The sequence below is a fragment of the Phyllopteryx taeniolatus genome, chromosome 6 (assembly GCF_024500385.1).
Source record: "Phyllopteryx taeniolatus isolate TA_2022b chromosome 6, UOR_Ptae_1.2, whole genome shotgun sequence".
In the NCBI taxonomy this organism is placed as follows: Eukaryota; Metazoa; Chordata; class Actinopteri; order Syngnathiformes; family Syngnathidae; genus Phyllopteryx; species Phyllopteryx taeniolatus.
The window spans coordinates 20,878,925-20,906,389 of record NC_084507.1 but is presented as its reverse complement, the minus strand read 5'-3'; the positions used below and the strand labels follow the sequence as shown (position 1 = coordinate 20,906,389).

Here is a 27,465-nt window from a genome sequence, read left to right as displayed (position 1 = left end):
TGCGTCCATAACAGTCCGGATGGTTCTTTTCCTATTTGGCCCGGAGGACACGACGTCCACAATTTCCACAAACAATTTGAAATGTGGCCTCGTCGGACCACAGAACACTTTTCCCCTTTTCATCGGTCCATCTTAGATGAGCTCGGGCCCAGAGAAGCCGGCAGCGTTTTTGGGTGTTGTTGATAAATGGCTTTTGCTTTGCATAGTAGAGTTTCAAGTTGCATTTACAGATGTAGCGCAGATGATGAACTCCCTAAATTCATTGCAATTGTACATTGAGGATCATTGTCCTTAAACTGTTCGACTATTTTCTCACGCACTTGTTCACAAAGAGGTGAACCTCGCCCCACCTTTGCTTGCGACTGACTTCAGGGAAGCTCCTTTTATACACGATCATGGCACCCACCTGTTCCCAATTAGCCTGTTCACCTGTGGGATGTTCCAAACAGGTGTTTGATGAGCATTCCTCAACTTTTTTGGAACGTGTTGCAACCATAAAATTCTAAGTTAATGATTATTTGCTAAAAACAATCAAGTTTATCAGTTTGAACATTAAATATCTTGTCTTTGTAGTGTATTCAATTAAATATAGGTTGAACATGAGTTGCAAATCCTTGTATTGTTTTAATTTATGTTTAACACAACGTCCCAACTTCATTGGAATTGGGGTTGTACATGGGCCTTAAACTGGATATCAAGAATATCAGAGAAATACTCAAACGTACTTAGCCCACCCCGCAATGTAGAATGCAACACGGCGAGATGAAAATATTATGAGTAAATTCAACACATCCCCTCCACTCTCTTTTCTCCCCCCTCGAGGGACTCTCCATAACATCGCTGCCGCCAATCTGCTGCTCGGGGGAAAGATTAGCCGCCCGACGCAGCAGTTCTCCATTTTGCTATTATCTCATGTGGGTTGTGCCTGAACAAACAAGATCGCGGATACAGGCGGCCGAAATGAGTTTCCTCCGCAGGGTGTCCGAGCTTTCCCTTAGAAATAGGGTGAGAAGCTCGGTTATTGAGGAGGGGCTCAGTCGAGCCGCTGCTCCTCAGCATCGAGAGGAGCCAGATGAGGTGGCTCGGGCATCTGGTTAGGATGCCTCCTGGACGCCTCCCCGGTGAGGTATTCCAGGCACGTCTCACCGGGAGGAGGCCCCGGGGACGACCCAAGACTACCCTGGAGAGACAATGTCTCTCGGCTGGCCTGGGAACAACCCGGGATCACCCCGGAAGACCTGGACGAAGTGGGTGGGAAGAAGGAAATCTGGGCTTCCCTGCTTAAACTGCTGTCCAAAAAAACAGACTTCAGATAAGCAGAGGAAAATGGATGGATGGATGTGATTTTACTAATATTTCTGTATTAAATAATCAGTAAAATAATAAACTGAATACATTTTAAAAATTAGGATTAGCTACTACAAACAAAAAATATTTCAATACGTAAAGTTTATGATTTGACAAATATTTTTAATTTTGTGAATTACAACAAAATTATAACATTTAAAAATTAGACATAAAAACAATGTTAAATTTTGTTTTTATTTCTACGTTTTTTTAACAAATAATTTAATAAAATACAATTTAAATGTTTGTATGAAATTATTTTTTACAAATTTTGTTTTACATTTTAATGGTTGAAGGTAATGTTACGTTTTATAATTTTATTATAATTTAACCAATTTATTAAATTTCTCTATGTAAAATTATTTTAACTATTTCATTTTGTAATTCTTCATTTCTTAAAATTTACAACTTTATATTTGACCATTTAATAAAATATTCAATATATGCAGTATGTGAAATTGCTTATTTGGTTAAATACAATTCATCTCATTTTTGAGGATTAATTCTGAGATTAATTTTTTAATCTGAGATTTAATTTGAGATTAATTCTTATAATTATTGCACCAATTATTTAATAAATTGTTCAATGTTTAAAATTGTTCTATTTTTAAAAAATGGAATTATATAAACTACATAAGTTTAATGAAAATGAAGAAAAATACATTTTAATGAACCAATATCAGGGAGAAAATTCCTAGCGGTAACTTTTTTTTAAACAAATACGACAGGTTGGTTATGTAAATGCTCGGGGGGCCAGATTAAAGATACTTTGACCACTACTGCTATTGACTAAACTACAGACCGTTTTTAAAATTCACACCTATTCAATGATTGGTTAATTGATTTATGGTAAATAAAAAAATACAAAATATTAGAAAGATGGAATTGTTTCATTTCAGTAATATAAATAAAAAATGCTTATAACAAATTCAAATGAGGGCGTTAGTTGGCCCACCAGTTTGAACCTAAAGCCGTCCATCCATCCATCCATCCATTTTCTGAGCCGCTTCTCCTCACTAGGGTCGCGGGTGTGCTGGAGCCTATCCCAGCTATCATCGGGCAGGAGGCGGGGTACACCCTGAACCGCTTGCCAGCCAATCGCAGGGCACATACAAACCAAACAACCATTCACACTCACATTCACATCTACGGGCAATTTAGAGTCTCCAATGCATGAATGTTTTTGGGAGGCTGACGCTCTAACCAGTCGGCCACCGTGCCGCCTCCTAAAGCCGTGATTAACAAATTATTTTTTGCGCTAAAAAGACTTGTCTGAGAGGAGCGTTTGTAGAAAAACATTTTATTGGCCAGCGTGTCAGTCCACGTATCACACGGACCGGGTACAAAAATCAAAGGAAATGCTACAAAGAACGAGAGAATCTACACGCACAAAAAAAACTCCTTTAAAAATACAAGTAGTAGGCATTATAGATAATGTACGCAACAGTGGTGGAACAAGCCTGCGACGGCGTGGTGTGAGGTCACGAGGAAAATAAAACAGAAATATGGGAAACAGAGGTAGCAGGAGGCTAAGAGGCTGAGGGTTCTACAAGAGAAGCCAGAGGAAGGTTCTAGAAGAGGTAGCGAGCCAGGAGGAGGAGGCAGAGGAGGTAGCAGAGATGCTAACAGTTCTAGCTGTTCAGTAACTTTGTGTGTGTGGACCGCACATTAAAAAGATGAATCAAATTTACACCTGTGTGGTAACATTCAATCTTTCAACTGTCAACCTATACGCGCACACGTTCCGGACGTGAAGGGTGACAATGTTTGTCCAACATCAACCAAAGCGCAGGAGGGTGTGTGTGTGTGTGTGGGGGGCGAGGAGGGGCTAGCGAGGTAGGCAGTGGTAGGAAGGAGAGAAGAGGGCGGGGCTTAGGCGCTATAGAAAGACGTCACAGTTGCACCAACAAAGGTCGCTGGCGCATGTGCGTGTGTGTCAGCTCCAGTGTGAACCTCAGTCGTGTGTGTGTGTGTGTGTGTGTGTGTGTGTTTTGGAAGGGGGGAGGATCCAACTGCAGATGTTTGATTCTGTCATCCTTGTTTTGGTCAAAAGACAGAAAAGTAGGAGGCTCACAATGGTGAACACACGCAGACATTCAGTGTTAAGTTTAACACGCACACACGTACGCATCTCAACACACAGGCAAGAATCTCGGCGCACGCGCAACACAACAGACACGCACCTCCACGCGCACGCAGGTAGCAAGACACCAACACTCATTCATTTTAAGTTTGACACACCCACCCTCAATCACACGGTCCAAGTCACATGCGTGCACATCAACGGGCACACACCTCTTTAGACTCACACACACACACACACACACACAAAATGTAAGTTTGATAGAACCACACGCACCTCTACGCGCGCACACGCACATTCAGTGTAAGTTTGAGGCGAGGTAGACGCTCGCCAGGTTGGAGGTGGTAACTTTGTACAGTGTTTGCCAGCAGTCTCCATCAGGCCCGACTCAGCAGAAACAGTGTTTACAACGCATGTATGTGTGTGTGTGAATTAATGTGTGTGTGTGTGTGTGTGTGCATGTCGCCCTCACCACTGAACAGAGCCCTGAGTGTGTGTGTGTGTGTCCAAGATGTTTTTTTTAGTGGTGGTATTGATGAGTAGCAAAGGCCAATACGTAAAGTCTGCAAGAGCGTGCGTGCGTGTTGTGTGTGTGTGTTGTGTGTGTGCAGGGGATGGGGTCTCAGTTGTCTGCTGCACGGCCGCCAGAGGGTGCTGGAGGGCCAACAGGAAGTGGGGGCACGGCTTCAGGCTGTGCAGACGCTGGTCCTGGGTCTGAAAAACAGCAACAACAAAAAAAAAAAGCAAGTCAAAGTTGAGATTGTGAGTGGTGCGATTTGATTGGACATGACGCACTGACCGAAACATCTAAATCTACATCAAATACAGTGGAACCTTGAGTTACGAATTTAATCTGTTCCGTTATCCCTTTTGTAACCAAAAACGTTCATAAAGCGGGGTTATTTTTCCAATTGAAATCAATGGAAATTAAATTAATCCGTTCTAGACCCAAAATGAAGTTATATTTACCTTATTTTTGATCCGTGCATAATTAAAAATACACGACAGGTTAGAAATAAGGGAAACACTATTATAAAGAAACAACACACTAAACAAACATGACAAATTTAGGAGGGGAGAAAGGGTAGGAGTACAGCTTCTCCATTGAGGAGTCTTCCATAATAACACACAGTCATTCTGATTCAAGGGTATTTTTCCTCTGTAAATACTGATTACTCTGTTGGCTAGTTTTATTAATCCAATGCTTTTCAATAAATGTCTACAAATAACTGAATTTGCTGCAATTAAAAAAAAAAAAAAAAAAAAAATAATAATAATAATTTTAAACATTTTTGTACACCTAAACAATCCTGCTTTGTAACAATTAAAAACGATGCGGAACAAACGTGAACTCTGCAAAGAAATCCACTGTCGCCTTTTTATTAACATAACTATTAGGATAAATTCTGAGGGTAATTGTGAGCAAAATAACAGATACAGTACTGTAAAAAAAAAAGGGTTACGTTGTCGTGTGTTAATGTTGAAGGGGTTGTTGTGAGCCATTGCTGTTCTGAGCGTTGATGTTTGCAGGTGTCATTGAACGCATCGCCACCTGATGACGTGCAGGGGAGCCAGGCAAAAAAAAGAAGAGCGTGACTAGCGTGTCTCGGAAGCGCTGTTGCTCTGCGACGTTTGTTTTGTTTTGGCATCGACTACGCCCACAATAGTCGTGGTCGTCGCTTTGCAATAAAGATGAGACAAACGGACTAACGCCTCCCGTGTTTGGAAGACATTACAGTACACTTGTTGCATTGTGTAACGCACAGAGCCAATGATGGTTACATAGTGTTGGAAGACGCAGAATATATAGAAGCTTACGCTTGTCCATGCCAAGACTATTTGCCAATCGAAAATAGTAAATAGAGGTAACTTTTAAACTGCAATTTTGGGCGTAACCCAAATTGTGCGTAAAAAGGTTCCACTGTAATGACCGTGGACATGTCCAGGGACATGCAGCATGAACGGAAATGTCCACGGTCATGTGACATGTCCGGTCATCACTCGACTGTGCCCGTGACCAGGGACTAATGTAACATGTCCGGTCATCACATTGTAATGTGATGACCGGACATGTTACATTAGTGGGCGGGTATATACCACGCACACATGCCGTTGGGGGCTCCCGGGTGGCGTGGGGGCATCATGGGGGGTATGCCACCAGGTGGGGGTCCAGCAGTGGGCGGTCCGGCCAACATGCGCCCAGGCAGTGGCTGACCTGGGCCCATGGGAGCTATGTGAAGACACAAAGAACATGTTAGACGTGACGCTTCTGGGTGTCTGCGGGTGTGACTGAGGCTCAGCCTCACCTATTTGACCCGGGTGGTGGGGCGCCATGGGGTGGTGACTCATGGGGGGGTAACTGGGGTGCATGGCGGCGCCGGGTTGAGGTCCTCCGTGGTGGGGAGGCGGGCCTCCGGGATGCATGCCCGCCGGTCCCGGGTGGTGTCCGGCTCCGGCGACGTGGCCCTGGCTCTGAGCTGCGGCGGCGGCCACTGCCGCCGCCTGCTGCTCCATCTGCTGGCGAGCCTTCATCTCGGCGTACTTGAGCTGCTCCATGTGGAACGCCTGACGCTCTGTCAACAGCTGCTGACGCTGAAGCTCCAACTAAAACGACAACAGCAGCATGTGACAAACTACACTGGGACATATTTGTTAGTCACAACTAGACTTTACACCGATTTTATCGGCCTTATCAATATCGGCCAATAATTAGCATTTTATGGTGATCGGCTTTAATGTCATAATTCGGCTCCGCAAAAGACATTTGAATCCAAAAGCTAGTTTATTTTTAGCCTTGTCACGTCTCTTTTGGCGTACTCCTGTAAATATCTGACGACCAATAAAGTTATTAAAAAAAAACAAAAAAAACGTCGGCGGTGTAGAACAGACAACGTCTGAGACAGACAACCCTTAATGGCCGGATCAGATTACAAGACAAATTTGCTCTTTCAAGATTGCACTATGTGAGACTACTGCAATAAAATCTTGTATTCCGATACCACAGCATCCCGTTTTTTATGATCATTGAGCTTTCTCTTGTCAACTCAAATGCGACCGGATACACACGTTACCGTGGTGACGACAACAAGAGTGGATCGCACAGACTATATTATGAGGACAAAATGGGGAAAAACGTGTGTTGGTGGTCACCGGTGCTCAGGACAGAAGAGGACGTTTGTTTAAGGCTTGCTTGAGGTATGTTCACGTACTTCTAATACGATACGGGTCGCAAGCAGGCAACAAAAACGATATGTAGCCTAGCAAGCGTGTGGTAGAACAAACGGTTGTACGTAAACATGCCGCCGTTCTGTCGAATCATGCTCTAAAGTTTCGGTGTGGGTGAAGTAATTAAAAATAAAGTAATTTAATTACAGTAAGTTAGCACCGATTATTTCTGTCACATTGTAATGTTGGTTTGACCTGACTGATTAGAATACACGATCTGACTAGAGCATTGATTTCCAACCTTTATGGAGTCAAGGAACATATTGAATAACAATTGAAAAATCTCACGGCACACAAACAAAACAAAAATGTCACAAAACGTTGATACATTAATTACTGTATTTACTTCCTGCCATCTAATAGAAGACCATTCAGTTGTTCTGTCTGTCACGATGCCTCACTGGCATGAATAGAGGAACAAACAAATTATTTATTGTAAATATTTTTTTTTGAGCAATTAAGTACACAAGTATATACAGTAAATGTACATTCCTCCATCTTGTTTATCGGATCGGTGATCGGTTATCGTTTTTTTAAACTCGCTGATTTGCGATGGGCTCCAAAAATCCTGATTGTGTAAAGCCTAGTCACAACTTCAACCGACACGTCAAACTGCGGTCTACCTGCTGACATTTCGAGTGACACGTCACTACGGGAACAAGATAAAAGAGGCAAGTGAATCTTGAGATTTGGTGGTTGCAGTGCTTTTGTGGAGACTGTGGGTCTGATCCAGCAGCTTAGGAGCAAATGTAAACAAATCCTTAAGAATAACCTTTTACTGCTCTCACTCTAGAGAACATCAACACAGGAACAAGGACACACACACACAAAAACACACAAACGAGGACCACGAACAGGAAAAAACACAGGAGCACACAGGAACATTAACTCACAGAAAATCACAGCAGCACACACAAAAAAAAACACACACAGGAGCACACAAAACACACACACACACACACACACACACACAGTAGGGCTGGCCGATTACGGAAAAAATACTAATGGCAATTATTTAGATTAATATTGAAATCATGATTTATTGATTTCAAAATTTAGCATTTAACTCAACTACCAAAACTCAACTTTAAATACAACTTAAAAGAACAACCAAAAAACTAAATTAGTAACAGGTAAAATAGTAATATTAAAATAATAGCAACGAAAAACAAATACCTGCTGCTCCTGCTGTGCGCACCTGTGTGATGCACGCATGGATATATACTTACATTAAGATAAGAAGAAAGTGGCAAGCTTTATTATTATAACTCGTTTTTCACTCATTATGAAGAACATATGCTAGTGAGTATTATTATATCACCTGTTTGTATATGTTACCACAGTGTTAGTGTGTGAATATTAGTTATTTGACGGTAAATCCCTCCTAAAACTTCTAATGCTAATTTTGCTAGCCTGTCAATAAGATTTTCCATTAAGGCAGCTGACCCTCGGAACTCCCTGCACTTTTTTTTTTTTTTAACTTTAAACAAAATCATCATCATCATCATCGTTATTAATTATTATGTAAAACAGTAACATTACAATTGTATTGCAATTTTGGAAAACGATATACTAGATAAAACTTTAGGGGACTGTTTTATTTGTTATGGTTTAAATTTAACTTTGTAAGACATGCTGCTGAGCCTGGGCGCTCCCTGCAATTTTTGCAAGAATTTTAAAACAAAGACTATTTTCGAAGATTTTAAAAAATCTCACGTTGCAAATTTGAAAAGCTATTTAATATATGTGCTTAAAAGAATTTAAATGAAGTCAAGTGTTGGATTTGTTTTATTTCAAATTTTGATGCCAATATTTTCCTTTTTAACAGCAAAACGAATATTGGCTCCCATTATCGGCCTCCTTGACTACTAATAATCGGTATCAGCCCTGAAAAAAAAAATATCTGTCTATCACTGATACAGACATGCAAAGGCGCGCACGCACACACACAAGTCTAATTAGCGGTGTGACTTACAGCCTCCTTCTCACGGTCCATGATAGTTTCGAGCTCCTCAAAGTGCCTCAGCTTGATCTCCAGCTTCTTCATCTGAGTCTCCACCAGCAGAGCCACCAGTGATTTGATCTTCCTCTCCTCCACGGCCGCCAGGTGCTGAGATAGGAAGAACACATTCAAAACATTTCAAACACTGAGAGCAGCACCTGTAATGACTCGACGATGTGATGAGCCACCTTGGCCTTGGTGGCAGCAGACGCCAGCGCAGCGGCGGCAGCTGTGGCGATGTTTCCTTCTCCGATGTCATTCTCCAGCTTTTTCCTCTTTTCTTCTCCTTCCTCCGTGGTGGCTTTCTCGTCCTTCTCCTTCTCCTGTTCAGAGGAGGACGTCTCCATGGACTCGTCTTCGTCTTTATCTGGCAGGAGTGTAAGGCAGGATATGTCGCATGACTGGAAACCATCACACGGTACTTGACACGTCATGTGACCGCAGTTGCATTACCAGGCACGCCATAATATCGGGAAGGTCACATGACAGTGGACACAATACTTGCCATGTCGAATAGGGCTGAACAAGTAATCAAATTGTAATCGTGATCACGATTTTCGCAGCCACAATTAAATGAACCTGATTGTCAGCAATATTTACATTTAAAATACAGGCTCTGCTACATAACTTATCATGCACTTTTTTCAACCAGTTGTCAGCCAACCACTAGGGGGCGAACGTAAGGTTAAGGCTTTATTAAGATGCCCTAAGCGAAAGGGATCAACATCAGTTGTCTGGACTTCGATCCCGGTCAAGTGACATTAAACAACATAACAGTGTAGTTATTCAGTTAGCCCTTGGTAAATTTTATGTTTTTTCGTATTTATTCTAAAATGATCATCTTTGTTTCATGTTGCGTTGAAAACTGTTTACATATTGTTTGTTGAAAAGTAGTGCAATGCAGTTTTCCCTAACATGATGAATAATCATGATTACAACATTGATGAAAATAATCGCAATGATCATTTTGGCCATAATCGTGTAGCCCTGATGTCGAATCACCAGGGACATGTCACATGACTGCAGAGACATTACCAGGCATGTCACACGACAGTGGATATTCTGCATGACCGCAGAAACATTACCAAATATGTCCCCTTACTAGGGGCATGTCACATGACTACACGTCGCATGACCGCAGATGCACCACATGACCAGACATGTCGTATATATCAGCGGACACATGGCATGACAATGGACATGTCACATGATAGTGGACACGTCGCACGACAGTTGACATGTCACGTGACCGCGGACACGTAACCAGACGGGTCTCGCACACCCCATTTCCAGTGGTCATTTTACATGACAATGGATACATCTCATGTCTAGGGGACATGTCACACGACTGACACGTCTTGATGTTTGACTGGCAGGATGTCAGTCACTGTCCTCCATCTTGATGCTTTTCCTCCTAAACTGGACCAGCAAGTGTGAATTTAGAAAACAAAAAGCCGACCAACCAGCAGGAGTGGCCTTGGCCTCGTGTCCTTCTTCGCTCTCGTCCTCTCGCTCCAAAACCTCCCCGATCTCCTTCTTCACCTTCTCAGCAGCCTCCATCTTGCCGCTTTTCTCGGCGGACTCATTGGGCTTCTCCGCCTCGTCCTTGGACTCAGCCTGGAGGAGTAAGACAGATATTTTACACTGCACGAAACGTGTACTTTCTGAACAAGACTATTGTCAAAGATGGTAAATAGTGTGACGATGCACTATGACCCCATTTGGAGAACAATCGTTAAAAGTGTGTGAGTGGCTGTCATGGACACGGTCGCATCGAATCCCTTTGAATTTCTCTTTTGTGCTCTTTTCTCCACACACCAGGACAGGACGTCAATAGGTGAGCAAAGTCATGTCCTCACCTTGTCCCCCTGCTGGGAATCTGTGTCCGTCTCAGTCTTGTCCCCTTCTGCGGCCTCTGCAAGGGACAGGCAATATTCAGCTTCAAATAGACATTACACTCATGTGTTCAGTTGTGGATTTTATAGGAAATCAGTTGCATATTTTTTAAATAATTTGTATATTTGAAAAAAAGTATAGATATATACTTTAAAGGATGACACGCTGTTGCGCACCCGAACGGGACAAGCCGAAAGGAAAAGAAAAAGAAGATAGATAGATGTTTTGAAACATTTTCTATAATTAAAAAAAAAAAGTTAGTACTTTTTGAGATGAGTCATATGATTGCAGGAAACAAAGCTGTCTAGTTGAGAAAAAAAGCAATATTCACAAGATAAAAAGTTTTAAAATTTCAAATTTTTTCTGAAATTAAGTAATTTTCGGAAAAACAGTAAAAAAATAAAATAAAATTCTAGCAAAGAAATCCTATTTTGGAAAAAAAACTGAAAAATGGTTGTACATTTTCTAGAAAAATAAGTTTTAAATTGAAGAAAAAAAATGTTTTCTAGAAAAAGGTTTGTATTGAAGTATTGAAAAAAAGTTATGAAAAAAAACGTGTACTGGTATATCTAAGGCCTGCCCGCACACTGTGCAATGCAGTCTAACCCGATTGGACCAGGCCATCACATAAAAATGAGAGTTGCCGACTCACCGTCACACATTGAGGAATAGGATATAGGGACACCCTGAACAGCGAGCCTGTAAAGGCGTTTGATGCTATATATAAAGTATATTGTACTTTATCACATTCAGTAAACCATAAAAAGACAGATTTTAACAGTTGAGGAAGAAGCCGGTTGCTAAAGAGAGTGGATGTGGGCAAGACTAAAAGCGAGTGTGTGGATATTTCACGCTCTCCCATTCATTTGAATATATCCAGCTCGGTACGTACAGCGCACGTACATTTTGGACACAAGCTTCGCTTTTTCATCCACAGGAACATTAGGTGTTATTAAAGGAAGTATGGGGTCTTAATTGTCCATTTTTAAGTAACAAGTTGATTTTATGTTTTTTTTTTTTTTTTTGAGGAAATGAAACTGGCAGTACTTTCCAAAAACATCACTCCATTTTGGATCAATTGGTAAATACCCAATTGCCTATGGAATGCTCCTTTTTCCCCATCGCCAAAAGCAACACCCTCTGTGAAAGCCAGCCGTGCACATCAAAGTCATACAATGTCACTTGTCACACAATGCCACCATTCACCCTACAGAAACACCTGTGTCACTTCATCCATCCAAACTCTTTTGAAACATCTTAGAGGCATTTGTAATGCAATCAATACAACATTGATCTGATGAAACCCGTTTATATATGTGGAAATTAATCTGCAAGCCCTTGCCTCATTTGGGAAGACGTGGCTGTCATTTTCCCAAACACTAGAGTCCTTCATGAAAAAACACCACTCTATGAAAAACTTTTTTTTTTTGAAAACCAGTCTCATAACATACGGGGAACATTTCGAGAAAAAGCTTGTACATCTATGATAAAAAGTTGTATATTTCTAGAAAGTCATATTTGAGAAAGTCACATATTTTCTAGGAAAGAAGTTGTATATTTGAGAAAAGATTGAATATTTTCTGAAAAAAAAGAAAAGAATTATTTCTAGAAAAAAGTATATATTCTCTCTTCATATGAAAGGCGTTTAAAGTGTGTCATGCGTGCACGTTTATGTTCCATAAACATGGATGAAGCACATTGATTCCATCTGGGGTTTAATCAGGAATAACATGGAAGATGGCAGAGAGAAAAACATCTAAAGTGAGATTTAATCGAGACTAACATATGATGATGATGATGACAGTGGGGGGAAAACATGATGATGTGCGATGACCCACTTTCCCGCCAGCCCTCCCCCCGCATGTTCCCTTGCCCCATCTGCTCTGTAGTTTTAATCCACTGGTTAACGTGGTGGAATGTGAACACAAATACACACACACACACAAATCAAAGCACAAACAAATCGTACAAACAGTAGCACTGCTATAATCTGCTGCCCTCTAAAGGTTGCACATGTGAAAATACAGATCCAGATTTCTGTTTTTTTCAGACCGCTGGAGATGAAACGTGATAACCTTTCAAACCGTTACTTTACTGTTCAAAAGTTAATTATTCGATCCAGATATTTATTCATCTGATCAACAAATGCCAGTTTTGAAGTCATTCTTGTTGCTTTATTGGCCTATCACTCGATAGACTTCTTCCCATTTACAATTATGTGACCAATAAGAGACGATATGGATGCCACATGGTTTGTTGTGACGTATATTAGATCTTGCATACACAAAAATTCATTTTGGCTGCTGCTGTTTGAAATTTCTAACGTGTAAAAATTGCACAGGGTTTCTCATTTTAGATACATTTCTTGTATTTAAAATAAAAAATTGCAATTCTTTACGTCAGGGGTGGGCAAACAATCAGGTCTTTAATCCGTCCCATTGAGCATTTATACTGTCAAGAGTCCTGTAACGGAGACCTTGTTGAGTTTATTAAGCCAAATGTAATAGTTTTTTTTTTTCAACATTTACAAATGATCTGTCCCATCTCTCCATTTAAGGGGAAATAAATAAATCAATCAATCAAATGTCACCCTTGAGCACAAAAGACGCCCACCATGTATCTGTCATTTTTCCCCTTTTACATTTCTTTGAGCAATATCTTGATCATACAAATACCCAAGTTCATTTTGGTCACTATCATTGTGCTATGAAATGTTCTTAGCGTGACTAACCTGTCTTCTCGGGTTCCTCGGGGGCAGTGCCGGCAATGCCGCTGCTCTCTAGTCCGAAGGCGGGGTCCACCTTGCCAGTGCTCCTGGCCGCCTCCTGCACCTTCTTCACGTGAGCCTCCACTAGCTCGGCGGGAACCTCCTCACGCACGCGTGAGAACTCCTCTGCACCAACAAGTTACACTTCCGAATGAGACAGCTGATATATGACATGGGTATTTCTTATACGATACATACGAGACGTGTATTTTCTTGTAAATGTGTATATTGTTGTTACCAAGCGCAGCCCTGGCGGCGGCGGACGCCACCCTGGGGTCCACCACGGAAGCCAGGAAGGCGACTGTGCTCATGACGGGGTTTCCCGACTGGCTGAAGGGGATTGGCTGGTAGGCCAGTGGGCCTAGCGACGTCTCCGAACTCTCCAGGTAGGGGTCCTCGATGGGCAGGCGCAGGAAGTGCAGAATGCACTCGTCTTGTGTGCGCGAGCCCACGTGCTCCGACACTTTGTTCCAGTCGTCTTTGAACATTTCTAGAGCCTGCCGGAAAAAAACCCGCAATTATTTTACTTAGGAACGCCCGTGAAAAAATATTAAAAAACGTGAATGTGAACTCACCTCCAGCAGAAGCAGAGTCTCTTGCTCGGTCCATTCTCGAGAGGACACCACTGATTTACCCTGAAAGCAGCACAACACAAATGATCAACAAAAGATATTATACTGTAAAAACAAATAGAACATAAATAATTAAAAACTGTATCTTGTGTTGTGTGTGCATCTTGGTCACCAGGGGTCAATATAATAAAGAACAAAGACGGTCACAAGTGCTCATTTAAACTGCAGTAAGTCGTTTTTCACAGAGAATAAAGAACATTTGCCTTTGAGTATTGTTGTTAGGGCTGCAACTAATTATTTTAAAATCGATTACGTATTTGTTAAATTATTTGAGGAATCAGATAAAAACATTTCTTAATTTCCATCACTTCATTCTAAAACAGCACATTATTTCAAAATGGCAGTGCACAAAAGTGCACAAACAGGTTGCTGCATGAAAATCTCAGAGGTCTTAAAGTAATAAATTATTGATAACTTAAATAAAATAAATAAATCAATGTTGAATCATCAACTGATTGGTATGTAGGTCAATTGTTTCTCGAGCCACATTGGCCAACAACAGAAACACCCAATAGTCCTTCAGTTCACAGCTGAAGAAACCTTGGTGGAAATCTAAAAGTGACAGACGGGCCTGGACTCGTGTGTCACTTTCAGTGCCATCAGTGGATGCCGCGTATGGAAATGAGTGTTTCAGACCTTTGAGTTTTTCTTGTACTGGTCGGTGCGGAGGCCAAAATTCTGGAGGTCGATGGCTTTGTCTTTCATCTTGTCAGGGAAATTGGCCATCTGCTGTGAAGGTGGAATCTGCAACATTGAAGGACCCGCACACAGAAAAGTCAGGTTGCTGCAACTCGCCGCCTCCACCTGCTTCCCACTTCACAACCTTACCGGAGGAGGTCTGTGATTGAGGGGCATGAGGCCAGAGGGCGTGTCGGCCAGCACGGTGAAGTGGGGGGTGGGTGGGGGTCCCATGGGCAGTGGTCTGCTGTCTGAGTCCACCTGGTAGTTCACCAAGCCCCACTGCTCCAGGAAGGCGTGGACCCTGCACATGACATGACATTCATTGGCATTTACTTTCTCCCAACAAGTACTAGGGACACAAACCAACAATACAAAGTACTGTATTTTCACGACCATAAGGCGCACTTAAAAGTCTCAAATTTTCTCCAAAACTGGACGGGGCGCCTTATAATGCGGCGCGCCTTATAATGCGGCGAGTTACAAGTTACACTTACGAAGCACAGGTTAAACTGCAAGCTGTCAGTTACGCGGGGGAACATGGGAATCGAGCAGCCGCGAGAGAATTTAAGAACAACGAATCCATGGTTCACAAGTGGAGGAAGCAGGAAACTGAGCTTCGCTAAGTCAAGAAGACGAAGCTGAGTTTCCGCGGAAACAAGGCGAGGTGGCCCGAGTTGGAAGACCAACTCGAGCAATGGATTAATGAGCAAAGAACAGCCGGGAGATGCGTCTCTACAGTCACCATTCGACTGAGGGCAATAACGCTTACAGACGAAATGAAAATCGAACATTTTCAAGGAGGTCCGTCTTGGTGCTTTCATTTTATGAAACGGCGCCATTTATCCATCCGGGCAAGGACTACCGTGGCGCAGCAACGTCCGGTGGATTACAAGGAAAAGCTGGCGTGGGAGCGATGGATGACAGATGGCGAACACATCTTTACGAAGACTGGGAGGCAACGCCGGGCAAGTTACGCCACCATATGTGAATGGATTGTGGATGCTTGGGCTATGACTGTTGTCCGAGCTTTGGCGAAAGCCGACATCATTGCTGAACGGCCCCCCGGCAACGAGACTGACTCAGACAATGACGAGAGGGAACCTGCAGTGTTTGATGGGGAACTTGACCAGCTGTTAATTTCGGATACAGAAGATGAGGACTTTGATGGATTTGTGGATGAGGATTGATCAAAAAATAACTTGAGTACATTGTTAAATACTTCAATAAAGTACAACCGAATTCAGTTTTGCTCCTGCTGCCTTTTTAAAAACATTGCTTTAGCGTGCATGTATGCATGTTTTAAGCTAGCGTATGTTTTACCATGCCTGCGCCCAATAATGCGGTGCGCCTTATGTATGTGTTAAATACAGAAATAGACCCCGTAACCGACACTGCGCCCTATGGTCGTGAAAATACGGTAAATATACGAAGATAATAAGTCATAATGCTATGGAAAAAAAGTTGTAATATGACGAGACATACAACTGGAATTTTGGTAAAAAAAATAAACAAATACAACTTCATCATCATAAAAAAAATCTCCAAAGAAAATAATGACTACTCTGGTAAAATTAACCCCCCCCCCCCCCCGGTCAAAATATGTTACTTTTTCCTCAGCAAAAAATAGGACTTTGTTCTTATGAATTTCCCCCCCCCCCTCAAAATATTGACTTTATTCTTGTAAAATGTATACTTTTTTCCTCCCAAAATAATTTATTTTCATACAATGATAAAAAGAAAAAAAAACATTACGGTAAAATTACTTCACCCCCCACATCCTGAAAAAACCCCACAAAAAAACCATCAATTTTAATGATATTTATTTTCAAAAAAATATGTATTCTTATAAAATTACACTTTTCAAAATATAGCACTTTTTTGGGGGAAAAATTCAACTATTCATGTGAATTACTACTTTCTACTACCCAACCAGTTCAGGGTGTACCCCGCCTCCTGCCCGATGACAGCTGGGATAGGCTCCAGCACGCCCGCGACCCTAGTGAGGAGAAGCGGCTCAGAAAATGGATGGATGGATGGATGGATCTACTACCTATTGAATTATTTTTGTTCATGGCAAAATGCTGTCTACAGTATGTTTGTAAGCATTCTTCCCACGTGTGTTGGGACCATAGTTTATGTTCTAGTTATGGTTTGAAATAATAATACAGGTAATTATCACTTTTTGGGTGAGCCCCGCTATTTGCAGATTTTCACTATTCTCGGTTGGGCTTGGCGCCTATGCCCTGCTAATAGTGGAGGACCACTGCACTGACTTTAATGCAGTAGTCCAGTTATTCTCTTTTCTTTTTAGTGTGGCCCTAACTCTCCTTTGTACTTTTCCCTCACAATGCACAGACTCACCTCATAATGGCACATACGTCCCCTGTCAGGTTCCTGCGGCAGGAGGTGGAGGTGAGGTACTCTTGGGGGTTGAGGCGGTAAGTGTCGATCATGAAGTTGCGGTAGGCCAGGTATCTGTTTGGGAGGGCAGAAACAACAACATGAGCAGGCACTGTTGTCATAATGTCACTGCATGCCTAACAAGGAAAAAAAGGAAATATTTTTTTTCAAACCTGAACTGAAGCATAACTTCCGTGCCACATCAACTTATTCTAATAAAAAATATTTTTCTCATCCCAAATGACTAGGCTTGTAAAGAAATTCTACAAAAATATGACTATTCTTGTAAATTTACTACTTTTTCTCCAATAAATTACTTTATTCTTGTAAAAAAAAAATCTAAACTATCACTTCTCTTGTAAGATTAGTTTTATTTCTCTAAATACAACTCATTTCTCCAAAAACAAGATTTTTGTCATATGTATTTTTTAATCCTCTTTAGTCTCATAAATTTTTATTAAAACAGTTTTCTGAAACTCTAAATGACATGAAAAGGAGCTTTTACCTCCCAAAAATGACTTTAGTCAGGCAAAAGTCAATATTTTTTTCTCCCACAAATGAAATTGTTCTGCACCCAAAAAAAGTTTGTTCTTTTAAAATTAATACATTTTTCTCCTAAAAATATGACTTTAATCTCATAGCATACTCATTTCCCACAAAAATAGAACCATTCTTTTACCATCCCAAATAATTTGTTCTTGTAATACTTTTTTTCTCCAAAAATAGACTTTATCCTCATATCCCTTAGCATTAATACTTGTTTTCCACAAAAAGTATGACGATTCTCATAAAATCAATACTTATTTCTCTCCCAAAAATTGAACTTAACAACATGAGCGGGCACTGTTAAAATTTTGATGTATGTTTCAGCTCTCACATTTCTGGAGATTTGGACTTGTTCTTCCCATTGAAGAACTCTGGTAGGGCTCTCCTCTCGATCTCGTGGATGCTGGTAGGGGAGGAGAGCATGGGTGAAGGCTTCAGAAAGCTCCAATGTTTGTGAGGCCTCTGGCTCGCCGACTCACCAGTTGTAGTCGAACCAGGCACTGTAGCTGGGGATGATGATGTGGTGCGTCTGCTCTGTCACGTTGTCCTCGCCCGAGTCCATCAGGCGGCTGATCTCTGCTTTGTTCTGGTCCTCGTCCTCCTGAAGTGAAAGTGATAATTCTGGTCATAATTGTGAAACCACCATTTCCTCTCTTGGTAGCATTAACTGTAAACGACACAGTCACCTTTGAAATTAAATAAAACATGTTACCTTCCCACCAGACACCACAGAGTCATCCTCCATGTCATCTGCAGGGAGAAAGCATCACAATGACATTATTAATATTATTATTGTTGTGAAGTTATGTGTTGGGGTTACATACATACCCAAGTCTGCTCCATTGTCTCCTTTTAGAGGTGTGCTCTCAGAATCCTTCTTTGAATGAGCTGTGTGGACACAACACGAATAAGGAGTAAATTTGATGAAGTTCTCCTTAAACAAATCAGTTTAAATGGCATGAATTGTAATTGTATTATTTTGTATGGATGTCTGCTTGGGACAAACCAAAATGTTAATGTTAACATTATTGCTCGACTATGACACAGTTCCGAAATTTCTCAGCTTAACTTCCCATGGAAATATATAGGAAATTTTCCGCCCCTTTGCAAACTTAATTCTTATTTCCTCCATGTTGGAACATACCATTCTTAGAAACACTTCCCTCCTCCATGCTAGCACCAGCAGACGAGTCGTCCAGGTCCTTGGTGACATCGTCCTCTGTGTCCTCCTCTTCACCGCGGTGTCCTCGCCGCTTCCAGTAATGTCCCTGGTTCCTTAAATAGGAAAAAGACAGTCAGTATCACAGACGCTTAGCTGATGGCTGACATCACAGACATCTAACACAGGTGTGCCTGCTATATTGAATTGCGTTAGATCTCAGTCATAAACTAATGCAAGTCAATGGAATGAACTTCATAGAGAAACAACCTCAAAAGTGTACAAAGTTAATGCGTCTCATTCACACACACACAAATATTTGAGACAGCGTATATAACCATTTATCTGACGAGTATAAATGTTTATATATATTTAAAAATGTATTATCAAAAGTGTAAAATGACACTAAAGTATGACATAGGTAGCTGTAAACACCCGTGACCACAAAAAAAACAAAAATTCACACGTTTTTGGTGCTTATTTAGTAGCTAAGCACCAAAAACCATGCACAACAAACCTACAAAATTCCACAAATAATTGACACCCCACTAAAAGGGCTTTGTATTTGTGTATAGATGCCACAAGATGCCCTTACAATGGAGAGGATCACAAAGCATCAACACCATACATCTAGCATGTACGCAATCACTACCCCATGTTACATGAACAAATATATGCAGTATATTATTCAAGACCAACAAACCACCTACATGAGGCTTAGCTAGCATACTAACGCAAATAACACTCAAGCATAAATTGACATGACATAAAACATGGGCAGACAAATGTGATAAATACTTTTGTCATTAGAGGGCCATTTGTCTCATTAAAAACTAACACAAAAAAATAGGTTGCTATTTTGGGGAGTGGCGGAAAACAATGGCATTTCCATTCATTTCAATGTGAAAGATGATTTGCGATACAAGTGTTTTGGTTTACAAGCATAGTCACAGAATTAATTAAACTCTTATATCAAGGCACCACTGTAGATATATAAAATGGCCAAATACATTCAAATGTCACGATTCATTGTCTTAATCCCATGAGCTCTGGCTTTGAGTTTAAAACTGTTGCTACATCTGAGAGCAGTCAATGAATAAGGAATGAATAATCTTCCCTCATCACGCCATTTTCCACATTGAATATGAATGGGTCTATTTATATTTCACGGCAATTGCTGACATGGCGTATATTGTGTGGCATGTTCCTTACCCCTTCTTCCCGCCCTTCTTCCGGGACTCGGCAGGCGTGGTGGGAGGGGAGGGCGAGCGCCTCCTCTTCTTGCCGGCGGAGTTGGCCTTGCGCTCCTTGCGATCGGGCGTACGGGAAGACGACTGATCAGACAAACGCCCGTGCGGAGCAGGGGGAGCGCGGGATGGAGGATGAGATAAAAGAGTGGCAGAATGAGAGTATGGAACGTTCGCACACACCGGGAGGGGAAGCAACAAGCAGGGGGGAGGTAGGGAGAGGGGATGCAGTGGTGTGGCCCCACGAGCAGGGTTTCTGTCTACGGTCATGTACTCATTTACAAATACAAACTTGTTGTGCATAATTTTTGTTTTATGCTTGTATTTTCCTCATTTATTATAAATTTAATCAATTAAGACAATAGAAAACTTTAAAAATGAACAGCATTTTTTTATTTGAAATATTAGTAACTATTACTTATAATTCATTATATATACTTAATAAATGTTACATTTGTAAAAAATGTTATTTTACTAATTATGTATTTTATTATTTACAATAACTCACTCAACGAATTATTTGAGATGAGAATACAAATAAATAAATGTAAAGTAGTTCACAATCGTAAAATAATTCATTTCATTGAATGAAACAAATACAAATTAGTTCAAGGTATTTGTAAAATTATTTTTCTAAATGTTTGTATTACATCATTTACAATAGATCCATTATTTAATGAGCGAAATGAAAATAAAAAACACGTGCAATAGTTCATTTGAATAATACAATGATACATTTTTGTTTATAATTACTTGAATTAGAATTCACATAACTATTTAAAAGTAAACAAGGGATAAATGCACATGTAAAAATTTTTAGGTAACTGTTTTTTTTATTTAATCAACAGCTAAATTATGCTTAACTTTATAACTGTTTATATTTTGTATTTACTATAAATCAATTAGTTATTTAATGAGATTTCTTAAGTAAAAGTGAATACAAATGTAAAATACGTAAAAAGTTAATTTAAAACATTTCATTAGACAAATATCATGATTCGTTATTTACAATAAACTTAATTGTAATTCCTTAACCAATTAATAAAATCAAGAAAATATATTTATGTGAACCCTAATACAGTTGTATTTTATAATTAAAAGTAAAGCAATTAATAAAATGAATACAAAAAAACATTTTACATTTTCTGAAAAAAAGCTGCAAAAAACAAAAAAAAACATACTGGTGTCCAGACCATTTCACTGCTATTTTTAGGCTGTGTGTGTGTGTGTGTGTGTGTGCGTATGCATGTGTGTAATTATTGACTGTACCCTCAGGAGAGCAAATGATTAGTTTTCTTCCTTCTGAATTTTTAGTGCATGACCACCTTCAAGAGATTTTTGTCAACATAAACAGAAACCCTGAGGTGCATTGGAAGAGAAAAGGTGTGAGGAAGGATGACAACAGACAATACAGATACCAGACTGACAGACAGAGAGACTGACAAGCAGCTTGACGCAAGAAGACATTTCACAAGCGTCCCATATAAGACACAATCTAACAATTAGCAAAGTGTTTTGTTTTTCTGTAACATATACCTCCTCCTCCTTCAAGAAGATCTTCTGGCGGAAACTGACAGGCTTCTTATTGTCATCCACCTCGTAGTCTTCCTCATTCATCCACTCGTTGAAGGCGTCCGTGTCCAGAACCCACCTGGCATGGACCTGAGGTAGCAGTAGGTGTAGTCCAATATAATTGGAAGTGCAGTGCTTGGGTGATCAAGTGATTCGACCATTTAATTCAAGATTTTGGGATCTTTGTATCTTTTTTTTTTTTTTCCGCTAATTTATCAAAAAACCGACAAGCTAAATAAAACAACATGAGCCGGAATCCTTTTCAAATTGTTCTGCAGTATGACAGAAAAGGTGGAAAGTAACGACGCTGAACATGGCCCAAAGACATGCCCATTTATATTGTACATTGAAAAACCAGTGCTCCATCTACATCGATCAAACCTTTGACTCAAGGCGTGCTTGCAAGCAACAAATATTTTGCTGAGCTCGCCAGGCCTCACCTGTACAACTCTACATGAGAAACACAGACGGCAGGCATCTTTCCCAGCTCCTTGCCTCTGGTTGGTGCTACCGAACAGTGCACATCAAATCTGGAAAACATTCTCATTGCTTCTTGCCCACAGCCATTAACTTCTTAAACAGTTGACTTACATTTCATCGTGACAGCTTTGCACGTCACGGTAGTGCAATTATGACTGTATTCATTGTTGAATCTCTGTCATTCTGCATCATTTGCCCAATTCAATTCGATCAGTATTACTGCTCTACTGCACACCTAAGATTGCTAATGACTCTATTCTTTGTATATTTGTGTACCGTAGAGTATATGTCCTGAATGTATATATTGTTGTTTTGATAGTGTACAATGCACATACTTGGCCAATACAGATGATGCCGAGCGAAGCAGTTTGGCGACTCATGATATTAAATCAACACAACAGCACCCAAAATTTTGCTCAATCGTTAATTTAATATGCTAAAAAAAACAAATGACTAAAAAGCTCTTTATTAAGTTGTCATTAATAAAAATGGTACTAACACAGCACCGTGCGCCAGCGGTCCTCGATGCAAGCTTCGCTCATGCCAAGCCATCATATCCCCTTACACACTCACATCAACACAACAGCACCGCTAAATTACATTCAATCAATATTTAATATGCTTAAAAAACTGCTAATTTATTACACCTTCATTGATTAAAATGATATTAATCATCACAAGCGCCAGCATTGCACATCAAAGTCAGCAGTTACACAGAGCCCCTGACCGTACAAAATACCTTTAATAGGCCATAAACGCAAACGCCTGTGTAACATCATCGTTCCAAACTCTTTTCAAAGGTCCAGAGCCTGATAAAATGGGATGAACACGGCACAATGCTGGCAGGTGTTTGCCATGTGCCCATCGACGTCCGCGATCACATGATGCCACCGACCATACAAAAAAATTCATAAAAGCAAATGCCTGTGTCACGTAATCTTCCAAAACGGTTTATTAAACGTGCAATCGCTCAATCCATTTTTGGCTTTGTCTTGGAAGCAGCCACCATCGGTTCATGTTTGTTACCTGGAAGTGATAGTACTGGAACCCGTTGTATTTTGTGCTCGCATTTTCAGTTTTGTGTGTGTGTGTGTAGGTATTTTGCTAAATTTCTTTCTTCTAACCACGAGTCTAAATAAATTGTATGTTGAGAAGAAGCTGATCTTGTCCATTGAATTAAAGCACGTAATCATAGAAAAACATGAGCAAGCTTGGCAGAAAATGCAAAGAAATAGTGAAAACGATTCAGTTCAGTGTACGTGAAAATGCTAACTAAATTGTTCAATTCCTTACATTCTATTTCATTGTGTTATTAATGTATGATTTTATACAGTAAAATGCTGTGTTTTTTTTAGGTGGCTAGAACAGATTAATGGCATTTCCATTCATTTCAATGGGCAAAGTTAATTGGATATACAAGCGATTTGAGGTACAGCGCGGTCACAGAGTGAAAAAATAATTAAGTTAAGGAACCACTGTATAAGTTGCTATTTCTATTGTTTTTCCTTCGCAATATTTTGTCCTCGCACTCACCTTCCACGGTCGGTCGGTGCTGGGCGGCTCCTCCACGTCGCCGTCCACCTCGCCAGCTGCCATCCAGGTGTCGTAGCTGATGATAAGAGCCTTTTTAGAATCAAAACTTCTGGAGGATTTTGGTGAGCTTCTACGAGTCCTCCTCTATACTCACCTGTCTGGGTAGTGACCCCAGTGAACCAGAACCTGCTTGTCTTTCCTCATGACGGGACGCAGCCACTCCTCTGCAACAAACCATTACAAAATGAAGGATTTTATAAAAAAAATAAATAAATACATAAACAAAGACTCTTGACAAAAAGACTGCTTGTGGCCTGAGGACTTCTAACCTTCGTCCTGCTGCGACGGAGTCGGGAAAATGAGGTGGGTGGCCTTGGACTTGTCCTCAGTGATGGAACCCTACAAGAAGAGGGGTAAAGTTCTAGAAGGGGCAAAGAGTCAGTGTGGATGTGATGTGGTCATCTGACACTCACCTGGTGCCTTTTAATGGCATCTTTGAGCTTACTAACTTGCTTGGCCTCCATGTCGGGAGACAAGAAGACAGTGGGCCGCGTCAGGCAGTTGTTCTGGAAGGACACGTTCAAGTGGAAATGTTATTAAAAAGACAACAGCTTGATTTTATTTTTTTTACGATGAAAAGTCAGGATTGAGCGATAAGACTGCACAAATACACACCTGCACCAAGTTCTTCTCCACGTTCAAGAACATCTCCACATTTCTGTCCATACGGGAAGGGTTCTGCAGGTCAAAGCGACGCCTGTGGATGGTGGTAGAAAGCATACATGAAGAGTAGACCTGCGTGTTATTGGCATTCAAGTTGCAAATTTAAAGCGTCAACTGACCAGCCCTGCTCGCTCTTGAACTTGTAGACCGATCCCAGGATGTGGCAGAGAGCACCCCCCGCTTTCATGTCCAGGAAGCATTTGGCCTTGGGGGAGAAACGAGCAGTGAGCACACAACCAGGAGCAGACATTTTCGACAGTAAAAGATGGGTGAGAAGTGCTACCGGCAGCTTGGTGAGAGCTGGATTGTTGACTTTGCGTCCAAAAGAGTCCTCCTGGAACTGAAGCAGCTGCACAACCAGGCCAGCCAGGGACTTGCTAGTGGGCGAGTCGTTCTGGACATACTAACAACACACACGCGCACACATTTTATACTCCAGTACAATGAAGCCCTGCTTATCCACAGGGATCCATTCTAGACCCACCTGCGATAAGTGGAAGTTTGTGATATGGAGAGTTCAATTTTATTGTACACTTTTACCCTGCCCACACACTCATATAACTTCATTAAAACACACCAAGTATTCCTTAGCACCTCTTCATTCACTCACTGTCAAAAAAACAAAACAAAAAAAAAAAAAAAAAAAAGGGGGAGACCATTGTATAACATCACCGAGAAAAAGAAGACTTGCTCGCATAGTTCTCAAAATAAGAGGTAAAGCGCGGTCATGTCAGGCTTTTATTTGTCACTCTGACCACTAAAACTGACACATAAAACAAAACCCAATTGTATATTTAAATCCAAACATTTTCAACTGTTCATTAAAACAATAACAATCTAATAAAGGTCAGCTACCTTAATGAAAACATAATGCAAAACGCCATACATAGGCACACAGAAATTAGCACAGCTGTTAACAGTAATTATAAATCCATAAAACTGTTACTTCAACACACACGGAGCAGCAACGCATACAAACCAAGCGTACCACAATACTCACAAGCATACAGTATATTTTTTCTGGTCTGTGGGAAAAATGACTATTGTTGGAGCTTATAGTAGTACGGGAACCTCCCTGTCTCTTCTTTTTGCTGCATCCCATATTGCATTACGAACTAAATGGCGATGAAGCATGTGAGACTGTACAAAATAATAATTAAAAAAGCATAAATTGAGACTGTTGTGTCATTTGAATGATTCCATGGTTACTTGTCAATGTCGCCCCAAATGTGAGCAGACAGTTTGACACTTTACACTTCAACACCTACTATAAGCGCTGCTATCCGCTGTCACCTGTTCTCCCTTTAACACTCATCACTGTGAGCTGTACTGTCTGGTTAATTGGCCCACTCTTCACTCACGTAGGCAAATTCACTGGTCCATGTCGAGCTATAAAACACACTCATTGGCAAGAGCCCACCCTATCTACACTCCTTGTTCATCATGCATACCACCTCCTGCACTCCGTTCCAGCGGTTTTACAAATTTCTGTCCCAAACGACTGGAACACTCAAATAATAATAATACAACAAATAATAAAACTCACCTCATACATCCCATTATCCTCATTTAAAAAGTTAAATGAGCAATACCATATATGATCACTGCACTTGATTTTACCTTATGAACCTTTTATTCATTTTCTATGATGTCATATATTATGCAAATATGTAACTACACTGTACTGTACAACTTGAATATGTATTTGCTTTCATTTTGCTTTGATTTACACTGCTCTCTGCAGCCAGGCCGGCATTGCAAATGATACTTTTTAGTCAGTTGCCTTACTTAGTTCAATAAAGGTTAAATTAAAAACGATATAATGTTAGAGTTTAGTACTGTTGGCAAGTGTGTGCTAGTGGGTTACTTATACTGTCTGCCAAAGGTTCGATTAAAAATAGTCTAATTAAAAGCTGTTCTTGGTGAGCGCTATGGTAAGCAGCAGAACATAGAAAGCTGGTATTACCCGTCACACCCAAAAAGCACATAAAAGCCCCTTTGAGCCTCAAAGTTGCCGACTTTAGGAAAAGCTCGCGTCGGTCCTCCATTGTCAGCGCGCCGCAGGCCTTCATTGGAATCAATGGGGTTAGCATGCTAATGCTAAACTCAACTAGCTCACCTTCTTGTAGTGCTTGCCGATCCACAGACGAACCGTCTCCAGTTGGGAAACAGTTTCGGAACTCTCCCAGAATTTGGCGGATGGGCCGCCGTCTTTCTTGCGCCCCACCGCGGTCCCACCGCCGCTGCCTCCACCGACCGGGCCGGTGGTCGGCCCGCTAGCCGTGGTCGCCGCCGTCGCCATTGTGTGTGTTTTTGTTCGCTGCGTTTACCTTCTTTTTCCTCCGCCGCCTTGCTTGCTCCGAGCAGCCGTTCGACGACGTTACTGCGCAGGCGCATGCGTGTTTACTTTTCAACTCTCGCGAGTTGCAAGATTTGTTGCATTGTGGGAACTGCAGTCCTTTACGACAACAATGTAAACACGCTGACGAAAAACATTGGAGAGAACCTATTATTCTCCTTAAATTATATTAAATTTTAAACAAATAAGAATACAGCAACATCAAATAATAATTATAGTCAATACTTAGAAACAGAGAAACAACAAAAAACAAATATTGCATTACAAAAACAAGGGATTATATTAGATTGGTATTGTTATTAGATCGCTTGCAGGTGGTAACTCCACAAAAGGGTGCAAAATCCCTATACAAATGCCAAAATGGTCCATGTAAACACCTCAATCAGAATGAACATGCTGAAACCGAATGAAATTTCATTCACAGGGGAGAATATTATTTTCTCCAAACTGATCAAATGTAATTGTTTTTGTCATGTAAACGGTCAGTTAGAATGTTGTCAGGCTGCATTTTGTCTGCGTATGCTCTGTCTTGAGGTAAATGTGCAGTAACGGCGTTTACGCACTTGAAAATATGCCGGCTTCCAATGTTACCCTGTAGGGCTGCATATAATGCGCATGCCAGAAACAGCCACTGATTTCACCATATAATTAGCTTGAAGCAAGGTTGTTTTTCAATGATCACGTTGACAAATAGTCTTTTTAAGGTGACATTTCAGATGACGTTTTTAAAAAGCAGTTAAAAACAACCTAAAAAATAAATGTTTTATATAGTCTCAAAACCATCCCTTGTCTGATGTACAGTAATGATAATAG

The 27,465-nt window shown here is 40.8% G+C and overlaps 1 protein-coding gene across 2 annotated transcripts; it reads right to left on the bottom strand.

The window, feature by feature from the left end:
- Positions 1-2,631: 2,631 nt before the first annotated feature.
- smarcc1a (SWI/SNF related, matrix associated, actin dependent regulator of chromatin, subfamily c, member 1a) lies at positions 2,632-26,689 on the bottom strand. 2 transcript variants are annotated; one of them, XM_061776833.1, is made up of 28 exons: positions 26,413-26,689; positions 24,577-24,696; positions 24,413-24,498; positions 24,246-24,327; positions 24,044-24,136; positions 23,900-23,969; positions 23,725-23,794; positions 23,571-23,646; positions 21,522-21,647; positions 19,951-20,072; positions 18,724-18,854; positions 18,408-18,467; positions 18,292-18,329; positions 18,059-18,180; positions 17,911-17,982; positions 16,995-17,108; positions 14,781-14,934; positions 14,589-14,696; positions 13,896-13,955; positions 13,559-13,817; positions 13,285-13,446; positions 10,517-10,572; positions 10,121-10,274; positions 8,846-9,024; positions 8,631-8,765; positions 5,737-6,034; positions 5,535-5,660; positions 2,632-4,144 (listed from the first exon to the last, which is right to left on the bottom strand). In XM_061776833.1, exons 1-28 carry the CDS (start codon positions 26,593-26,595, stop codon positions 4,053-4,055), a joined length of 3,348 nt encoding a protein of 1,115 aa, XP_061632817.1. In that variant the 5' UTR covers positions 26,596-26,689; the 3' UTR covers positions 2,632-4,052. The 2 variants fall into 2 exon arrangements, with proteins under 2 accessions (XP_061632817.1, XP_061632818.1); XM_061776834.1 differs by having other exon boundaries at positions 19,951-20,045.
- Positions 26,690-27,465: the final 776 nt, after the last annotated feature.

Bases quoted from the DNA above. Each gene is read 5' to 3' on its own strand.
- smarcc1a (XM_061776833.1), bottom strand. From the start codon at position 26,595: ATGGCGACGGCGGCGACCACGGCTAGCGGGCCGACCACCGGCCCGGTC. The intron at 23,795-23,899 runs GTTAGAAGTCCT...GGTTTGTTGCAG, and splicing joins TCCGTCGCAGCAGGACGAAG to AGGAGTGGCTGCGTCCCGTC. The intron at 23,647-23,724 runs GTGAGTATAGAG...TCTTATCATCAG, and splicing joins TGGGGTCACTACCCAGACAG to CTACGACACCTGGATGGCAG.